At 31.7% G+C, this 9,555-nt stretch overlaps 1 protein-coding gene across 1 annotated transcript; it reads left to right on the forward strand.

The window, feature by feature from the left end:
* Window positions 1–3,602: 3,602 nt before the first annotated feature.
* Window positions 3,603–4,267, forward strand: LOC135959135 (uncharacterized). The gene has a single exon (XM_065510176.1). The coding sequence runs from the start codon at window positions 3,743–3,745 to the stop codon at window positions 4,259–4,261; it is 519 nt and encodes a 172-aa protein (XP_065366248.1). The 5' UTR covers window positions 3,603–3,742; the 3' UTR covers window positions 4,262–4,267.
* Window positions 4,268–9,555: the final 5,288 nt, after the last annotated feature.

The raw sequence follows: 9,555 nt of genomic DNA on the forward strand, positions 1-9,555 counted from the left end.
GAACAAAATTAACATATTTTCAGAAATATTAAAACAAAAGTTTATTTTTACTTAAAATATATCCATATTTACTTGTATATGAGTTAACCTATTCGCAGGTATAACCAAACAAAATATTCTTACCAGCGATATAAATTTTGAGATTTTCGAGAAAAACTAATGTTTTGGCCATATTTTGGCGAATGAGGTCAATTTCCTTACTGTTAATTATTTTAAGTAAAATCTGTTCAGAATATTATAGTCCAGGGAATTTTAAATATAGTCTGAAAGTTATCCTAAAATCGGAAAATGTTAACCCTTAAATCGTGAAGGTCAAAGGTCAAAATTTTCAATGTTTGGAATTTCTAAATGAATATCATTCATTTAGAAATTCCATATATTATTGTGCCGATTTTGATGAAAATTAAGAAAAATATAACATGAAGTCTAGTATTTACAATAACAGCACAAAAATGGAAATTATCCCCTAAGAGCTGGAGTCATCGTGATTTTAAAAGTTCAGAGTCATTTGAACTAAAGTCGGCACGGGTTGCAATCATGATAGAAAGACAAAATTTCATATTTAACTATAGTTTTATATATATATATACCCGTTCCAATAATAAATGTTGGTCTTATAAGACCCCTTTCACACTAGGCAATTTAGTTGCGCAAGTCTCTTGCGTTTGTAGATGCTAGAGGTAATGTCGGGTTAAGGACAAGAAAATTGTGCATGCTGTTTTGTTGTTGGGTAAGAGAGTTGCGCAACTAAATTGCCTAATGTGAAAGGGGTCTAAGGGATTTGGGCTTTTCCAAAATTCAAATCCAGACGTTCTCATCGGTTGTATAGACCTCTACTGGGCGTCCAGAACATTTACAGCCACAACGAAATTCAGTAAACCACTTTTTTACCATTGAAATTGATGGTGCAAGTCACGAGAGAGTCTATGGATTTGTTACAGTATCGTAGAGTAGTAACCAAAGAATAACAAAATAACCAGCCTGTCATTCTCATCGAAATTACACAAAATTATGTACGAGGGTGGGTCAAAAAGTCCATGCCTTTTTGAATGAAACACTGGTTTTTGGATAAAAAGTTATTTTATTTTGCAACATAGTCTCTTTTGAGCCGTGTTTCTCCAAATTTTTTATCGCTTCCTAAAAGTAAGATTTGTTGAAATAGGTATTTTTTTGTGAGATGATTTCATTATTGTAGTCAAATCTCTTTCCGCCGAGACAAGAATTAGTCACTCGTGGCTAAATCCTGAGAATAGGGTGGAAGAGGGAGCTTTTCCTAGCCTAATTTTTGGATTTTTGCCATGGAAACTGCACATGTGTGTACCCTTTTGGCCAACACCATATCGTGATTTTTTTAATTTTTTCGGGTGTAGAGACCTCAACTGGGCGTCCAGAACGTTCGGCATATTCCAATTCAGTAAGCCACTTTTTTATAATTGAAATTTATGGTGCAGAGTTCCCGAATCAATGGCTGCCAAAAACAAACTAAATGACGCAGCTTGTTAAAATTTTGACAGAAGTCAAATTGATAATAGCAGTTAAGTGCCGGGAAATTCAAAAGGTCCAGACTTATTGGTCCATCCTCGTACTTTATACAGATTATTATGATTCTGATTCTATATTCGATCCTTTTACAATATTTAAGATGGACTTAATTGATTTAACATTCATGCGACCACAATTTAAAGACAACCTTTACATTTTTTATAGACTTAATAAATGTTGTGTGAATTTTCGATTTGCAGCAAAATTCGAATATAAAAGTGAATCTACCCACATATACACTTCAATATTACCTTTGTAAAAGGTTGTGCATTTATTTATTTCCATTTTTACCAATATTTCCAACAGCACAAAAGGGATCAATTAAAAGTGACCATTAATAGACAACTTTTGTTATTAACAATTTTCGTATTTATAATATAGTAGACAACTTTTGTTATTAACAATTTTCGTAGTTATTCCGAAACACACAAAAATAATAAACAAAAGAAACTTATTCTCATTTACGACCAAATTCTCATTTATTTAACAAACTTCTATAATAGATCACAATAAGTTTATGTTCGTTGGCTGGTTTAAGCTGGCAGTAGTAAGGACTCACCAGCTTCTATGTAGCAGGACCAAAAAGGTCATATGTTAGTATATTTATAACTAAATACTGCACGTATGTATAATTGCTTTTGTTTTGTTTTATATTCTCGTCCAAGATTAATGAGACAAAAGCTTTTTATGTATAAATCTTTGTTGTTGCCAACAACACTAATAAAACAAAAGGACATTCAACACTTGATAAAGAAGTGGAACTACAAGAGAAATTATGAGGGTCTGTTATTGTACGTATGTAGATATGTATTAGAGAGTGTGGGAGTGTAATGTTTTGGCATTCCTTAAGGATTTATTAACTACGAAAATGTTTATACTTGTTTGGTTTTATAGTTTTTTTAGGGGTTTTCTTTGTATTGTTGGTCATTTTTATTTTCTTATGCGACTACCTTATTGTCTTGTTTGTTAGCTAATTATTGTCAAAGTAGAAAAAGTATTTTTTAAGAGTTGCCATTTGTCTTAGACCCCATTAAAGGATATGCATTTGGCACAAGTATTATTTATTCAATCTCAATATCGTATCCTTATCTTATGTATTCGCCTTAAGTATTTAAGAACGGCTGTCGTTGACGAACCGTCCAATTTTGGTCGACTTTTTCGACATGGCCCCTTAGAAAACAATCGAGAGGTGACAAATCGCATGGCCTTGGAGGACAATTGATATTGTTACGAAATTGTACTTGAATTCAAATATAACGATTTAAAAATGCTTTCAAATAACTGTGCAGTAATAGCAAACTGTAACATATCTGTGGGCATTATTAACATTGAATAAAAGCTTTCAGTTGACCATTGATCGTAAGTATGGCAACGCTGTTTGCTGCGACCGTATATTCGAATTCGAATATTCAGTTAAAGAACATTGTAGAAAGTACACCACATATGGCGTATGTATTAGAAAGCTCTAGACAGTTAAAGAGCAATCTAGAGTGCAGATGGCAGTGTTAAAAAAAGTGGCAGAGGTTGCAGTCGTTAGTTAGTTTATCAGAGACGCTATTTGAATAAACATCAACTGAGTGCCTTAAAGTGTGCTGTATTTTAAAGTGAATTCGTGTACATTATAAAGTGTGTCTGTATTTCTGCGAATTTATAAACGTGTATAAAAAACATTGAGTGACAAACATTCTATTGTTGTACATTTTAAATAAATAAAGAGTTGTTACAATTTTTAAACTACTAAACGGCTTTTATTTACAATCAAAAATATCCGGTTTATTTAAAGGAAATAAACCAACGTTTTGAAAAGGTTAAAACGTAACAATATTAATAAATCATTGGTTGCGATCACCGTATGACACGTAGCACCATCCTGTTAATCGATGTCATCATAGTTCCTTTGACAGTTAACCCTATCGTAATTTCTATCGGACTTAAAAAACATCCTTTGTATCTAGTAAGAAGGATATCCATTGACCGTAATGCTTGATCCGGCTTCATTTCTGAAGAACTTTGAACTTATTTTATTAATTTTTTAAACAAAGTTTGTGACCCAATTTCCATCACATATCAATCGAAAATTGTATTTCATATTTTTTAATTCGTGAAAAAAATTATTTTATAAATTTTCAAATAAAGTCAACCGCAAATATTTTTTACATATTTTTTAAATCATATTGTAAAACGTTTAAATTCCCAAATCATGCCACCAGTTATAAAAGGAAAAGATGTTTTAAATGCTCTTAATGAGCTAAAAACTCCATCAAAATTAATCGAAATTGTGGATCATATGTCTGCGAACTGTGAAGGCAGTAAAACTGCATTAACGGCGGCTGTTAAAACAATTTTGGAGGCTGGTGTACAATACGGCTACATTCAGGAAGCGGATGACAAATATTACACTGAAAATCTAACTGCCGAGAATGCCAATGATGAACAGGTTCAGCCAACTACATCTGAGAACAAAGACCTGTATAGAACTGAATTGATTAGTTCAAGTGAAAGTGTGGAAGTGGCAAAGAATGAGAAAAAAACTGCAACAAATAAACGGCCTATGACATCCAGTAAATATTTTCTAAATTCCAGTGATGATGAAGAGGAACTTCGTGATCGTGATGATTGTTGTGGTTCTAGATATAGGAGGAGATCACGTAGCCGCAGCAGTGGTAAACATGGTAAAAGTCACTCGCGTCGTCGTACTCGCCGACGAAGACGTGGCTAAACTTTTTTTTTCAATTTTGTTGAAGCTAAATTTATGTTTTGGTGTTGTTTTTAAAATGTATATTTTGAGATTCTAATAAATTGCTTTTAAATTAACGAGGTCTTGCTTCAAGATTTGATTTGTCGAGATTGATCAAAACAACAGCCGAATACTCCCATGACTTATCTAGAGCAATGATCAGTATAAAGAGAACATGGAACAAAAATCTGACCACTTTAACTGATTGTGATTTTTGTTTTTTTATTTGATCATTTTTATGAACTTCGTTGACATTCGTGTTCTCTATACGTAAATAAACGATCATGTTCGGCCTGTGATGTTTATTAGAGCAGACCATTGATCTAGAAAGATTGATCTGCAATCTTGTATTATGAAAAACACTTGGCTACTCTATGTTATCCGGTGGTGCACAGTAAATTACAACCATAAAGTAATACATCCTTAACAAGAAACACATAATTTACACAGGACACATAAATACTTTCCATCTTACTTCCTAACTATCATCATACGAGTACTTATAACCTAAGAAGCATCCCTCCTACCCACATGAAAGGCAAACCAACTCATATGAAAACACGCCAATTTGTAATTATTACAAGGATATATTTTGGTACATTCAAACCCACACACTCAGGCTCACTCTCATACACATGCATACAATTTGACAAATTTCTTCTTAGGGGACACATTTAGCTTGAAAGAATTTCCATTACCTTAAAAGCAGGAGGAAATATGGGGCATGTGGTAATTATAAACGCCCCATAAAACAAAATAGAACACACGGACCAAAAAAGACAGCCAGCCAGCCATACACACGAGTATGTAACATAAAAATGAAATGAAGGAAGTGAAATTGGAATACCTTGGCTAATAATGAAAATCGATGGTTAAATAGTAGTAGCAGTATTTATTCCTTTGCTCTCTCTTTGGCCTATTAAATGTTTAACTGTTAATGAAACTCTATATTTTATAAGGTTGTTGTACATTTTTTTTACTATTCTGCTGGATGTCCTGACTAATGTCCTTTTTATGTTTTTTTTTTCTTTAATTCTTTTACAATTTGCTCCATATATTTGTTGCTTTAACAATCCAACAATATAATGTGTTGAGGTGTTTCCTTTAATTGCCAAAACAATGAGAAAATAACGACTGTTGTTGTTTTTATGTTCAAACATCCTTTGTGTCCATAGATCTTTTGAGCACAAAAGATTTATGTCATTTTATATGTACGTTCGCGTTTAACTATGGGGGGTATGTGAATTGTTAAAAGTGCTAATGTGTATTTGGCTTAAATTGGAATGGAAGAGGCGTTTTTGTTGAGAGACATAAACTACCGAAGTTTGACATTTATTGCAGTTTGGTTTTTATTTTCTAGGGCAGACAAATTTAGTGAAATCAAAAAAAATAATATTAAAAACAGAACAATTAGTAAACAGACTTTAAATTTTAGAAAGTTTATTAAAAGTTACCATTCCTTTCCAGGATTGTAAACAATGTACATTGATAGATTTTAAACAAAATTTGGAAAGTTTTTTCTCACGGGAGAATTTAACTAGGTTTCAGAATAAGTTACTGCAAATTCATTTGTATATATGCGGACACCTTATTTAATATTTTATATTTTGGAAAAAAATATGCCATTTATAATTGGCTGATCTGATTGACATGAAATATGAGAAGCAGAGGATTTTTGAAGACAGACCTCAAAATATTGCACCTCAGACATGCAACATTTTTAAATGCTTTCAAATTGCTTGTCCAATTTCAAAGATCTCAATATATGTATGTATTTTCACTTAGGGCTATAAAAAACATATTTGAGGAGCCACAAAACAAAAGGTACTTTTTCGAAATTTTTACAAATTGATTTTTTGGTATTTCTATAATATTTTGGTTAAAATTTTCTAGAAAAAATCAATTTCCCAAAATTTTTAAATTTTCAAAAAAGTACCTTTTATTCTGCGGCTCCTCACTTATGAGTGCTACCTCTTATAGTTATAGAAATTTCAAAATTTCGCCAGTTTCACAATATTTTATTATTGCTGATTTTTGTGCCCACAATGCGTCATCTGCGAGAAGTTTAGCTTTACTTCTTTAATTTGAAAAAAATTGCAGCTGAAACACACCGATTGATTGCTCATCAAAGGTTATGGTGAATGTGTTTCATCGATTTCAACATTCGAGGGATGGAAGCTGAGAGTCCTTGAAATACGATTTTGTATGTCTGAAATGGTAACGATATAAAAAAAAATCATTTTTGAACCGAATCATAGAGCAATACACATAGAGCGGAAAGTAGATAACAACTCAAACTAAAAAAAATACTCAAAATAATCACACATACATACATGTGTTGTTTTTGTCTTTACATAGTTTTTATTACTAACACATAATCACCACTGAGGTTTTTGTCAACTGAGTTAGGTTTTTAACAGGAGAGTTTCGATTCTACGGTTAAAGTCATAGAGAAATATACATAGAGACGAGACACTCCATTTTGTCAACCAAAAATATAACAAATCATATACCTAATACAACAACAAACAATATATTGAAAAACACGTAGTTGCAAGAGTTAGGTTTTTGACAACTTACTAAGGACTTTACAATGACATCTCGTATCTATGTTACCCTATGGTTAATGTCTTCAACTGAAAAATGTTTCAAATCAAATCGAAGGCCAAAACTAATCGATTTTATTGCATAATAAGAATCTACATAACTGATTCTAAAATTTTACTTCCATAAAAAGAGTCAAAAGATCAATTGAAATATTACTTTTGTTCTAGATGTCTACTAACACAAAAATTTTAAACTCAATTATTTTGAAATGGTAAAAAAATTATATAATAATAATAATAATAGGCCTTGCTCTAAAATTATTTTAGGGCTACCTCATTGTGGGCATAGGCTCTCAATAAGAAATCTCCATCTGGAGCGTATAATTGCAATACTTCTTAATTCTATGAAGTTAACTATCTTTCTATCATTAAAAACAGGCAGCTTGTTAATTTCATTTAATGTTGACCGTCGCCAAGAGTTGTTCGGCCTTCCTCGTCTTCTTGCACCCTGGGGGTTATATGTTAGCGCTCTTTGGCATATGTTGTCATCTTCCCTTCTAAGTGTATGCCCTATCCAGCCAAGTTTACGTCTTCGGATTTCGCAGTTTATATCACTCATATTTGTTATGGCGAGCAGTTGAGCATTTGTAATTGTATTAGGCCAGTAAATTCCAAGTATTATGCGGAGGCATCTGTTGGTAAAAACTTGCATTTTACGCTTAATTTCTTCAGTTACAAGCCATGTTTCGCATCCATATAATAGGACGGACAGCACACATGCTGAAAATATGTTCAACTTGGTCTTTTTGCTGTATTCATTTGATTTCCAAGTTTTCGATAATATGGCAAAAGCACCTCTTGCTTTTCGTATTCTTGTCGTGACATCGAGAAGGGCACCTCCATTTATATCTATCATACTGCCTAGGTATTGAAACTCGCTTACAGTTTCTATTACGTCATTGCCGATGGTTCTGTTGACTCTGCATTAATGCGTATCTCTTTCGTTTTATTGATATTAATTTTCAATGCTTCCAAGAAATGTTTTTATATTTTTCTGAATGGAGTCTTTTAGGCTAACAGTTTTAAAATCCCAAAGCTGGGATTCCAAAACGATAATATATTTTAAATCATTCAAATTATTATTTTACCAGCCCGTATTAAATGTGGACTTTATAGGCAAAATTCAAAAAAAAAAAATAAGAAAATTGGGATTTGTTGTTGGTTTTTCGGGAATTGTAGGATTTGCTTTTCATAAATCGTATAGGTTGTGTCCACCTTCATATTTGCTAGCAAAAAGTGTAGTAAAATAAGAAATTTCATTGCGATATCTTAACGAACAAACCTTTTATTGTTCTCAATTTATAAATTTTCCATTTTCCTAATCTTTGTCTTAATTTACAGTGTTTATTTAATTATCGTAGACAATTTTACTTAAACTTGCTTTACAATTAAATCTTTTGCTTAGAAAATGCACTTTGCCTTGACTTTAAAGTTGAATATTACAGAAACGTTGCATTTGATCGACTTTTAGTTAAAAACCCAAATTTTAGCCCCTTGAAAAAAATTTTTACAAATCAACAATATTTTTATTATTCTTTTAAAATATGTCCAATTTTTAATAGCGTCCTAACAGGTCCTTTGAAATTCCGAATTTAGCCCAATTGTTCTAAAATCCAAGGTAGGGCATCCCCAATTGAATACTGTTTTATATACCCTACATGAGGGTCTACTGAACAATCACACTGTAGGTCAATGTTCTCAAAATTCGGCTTGGATAATAACAGTATCAATACTTCGAGAAGAGTATGAGTGATTTTAACTATTTGTTATCCAGGCAATTTTCTAAAACCATTTTCTGTTATCTATATTATCTGATTTTATAAATAAAACTTCATAAAACATCTGATAAAAGTTTTTAGTTATTTGTTTATCATTTAATTTGGTTTCCTGTATATGTATTACTACATAAACTAAATATTTTCCATTAAACTATTGCTTTAACTAAATAATGTCGCTAAACCAAAAACCAAACAAAGCAAATATTAAACAGTGGCCCCCAAAAATTATGATTGTCATAAATCATTGAAGACAAGAAAACAAGACACCAAATTATCACACCCCAAAATAACTAAAATACTCGTACATATTTAATTATAAGCTCTACAATAATATCAATGTTCTGACTACAAGTATTTTTGTTATAAATTTAGCGATTAAAATAGAACACAACTTGATTAAATAGTAACATAGTAACTAACCAAGTTCACACAACTGATGATGATGCCAACTACCAACAGTAGTGGCGCAGCGACATAAAGAAATTAAGTTTTCCTCTGATATCACAGGACATAAATAATTAACAAACTTAAACCAAATGAATGATAAATATATATTTTGTAGCCCAACACAATCAGCCAACGAAAATACTTAATTCTTGATAAGTTCATTTAATATTTATGACAACTACTACAAATACACACACATACATACATTCAAATGTAACTGTATATGAGGGGAACTTAAAAAAAAGGATATTTTGTCTGTCTGTGTATTGCGAGAGGACTTATGGCACTTGTGTTGTATGTCATTACACGTATCAGTTGTGATTTACGGCTTAAATAAAACAAGCAATTCTTCATTTTTTTCTCTTAGTTTATTTATTTCATACTTATGTTTATTTTTGGTCCCCGTTCATCTTCGTTGTTTTTCTTGATTACAAGTGATAAGAAT

The sequence above is a fragment of the Calliphora vicina genome, chromosome 4 (assembly GCF_958450345.1).
Source record: "Calliphora vicina chromosome 4, idCalVici1.1, whole genome shotgun sequence".
NCBI classification, from domain to species: domain Eukaryota; kingdom Metazoa; phylum Arthropoda; class Insecta; order Diptera; family Calliphoridae; genus Calliphora; species Calliphora vicina.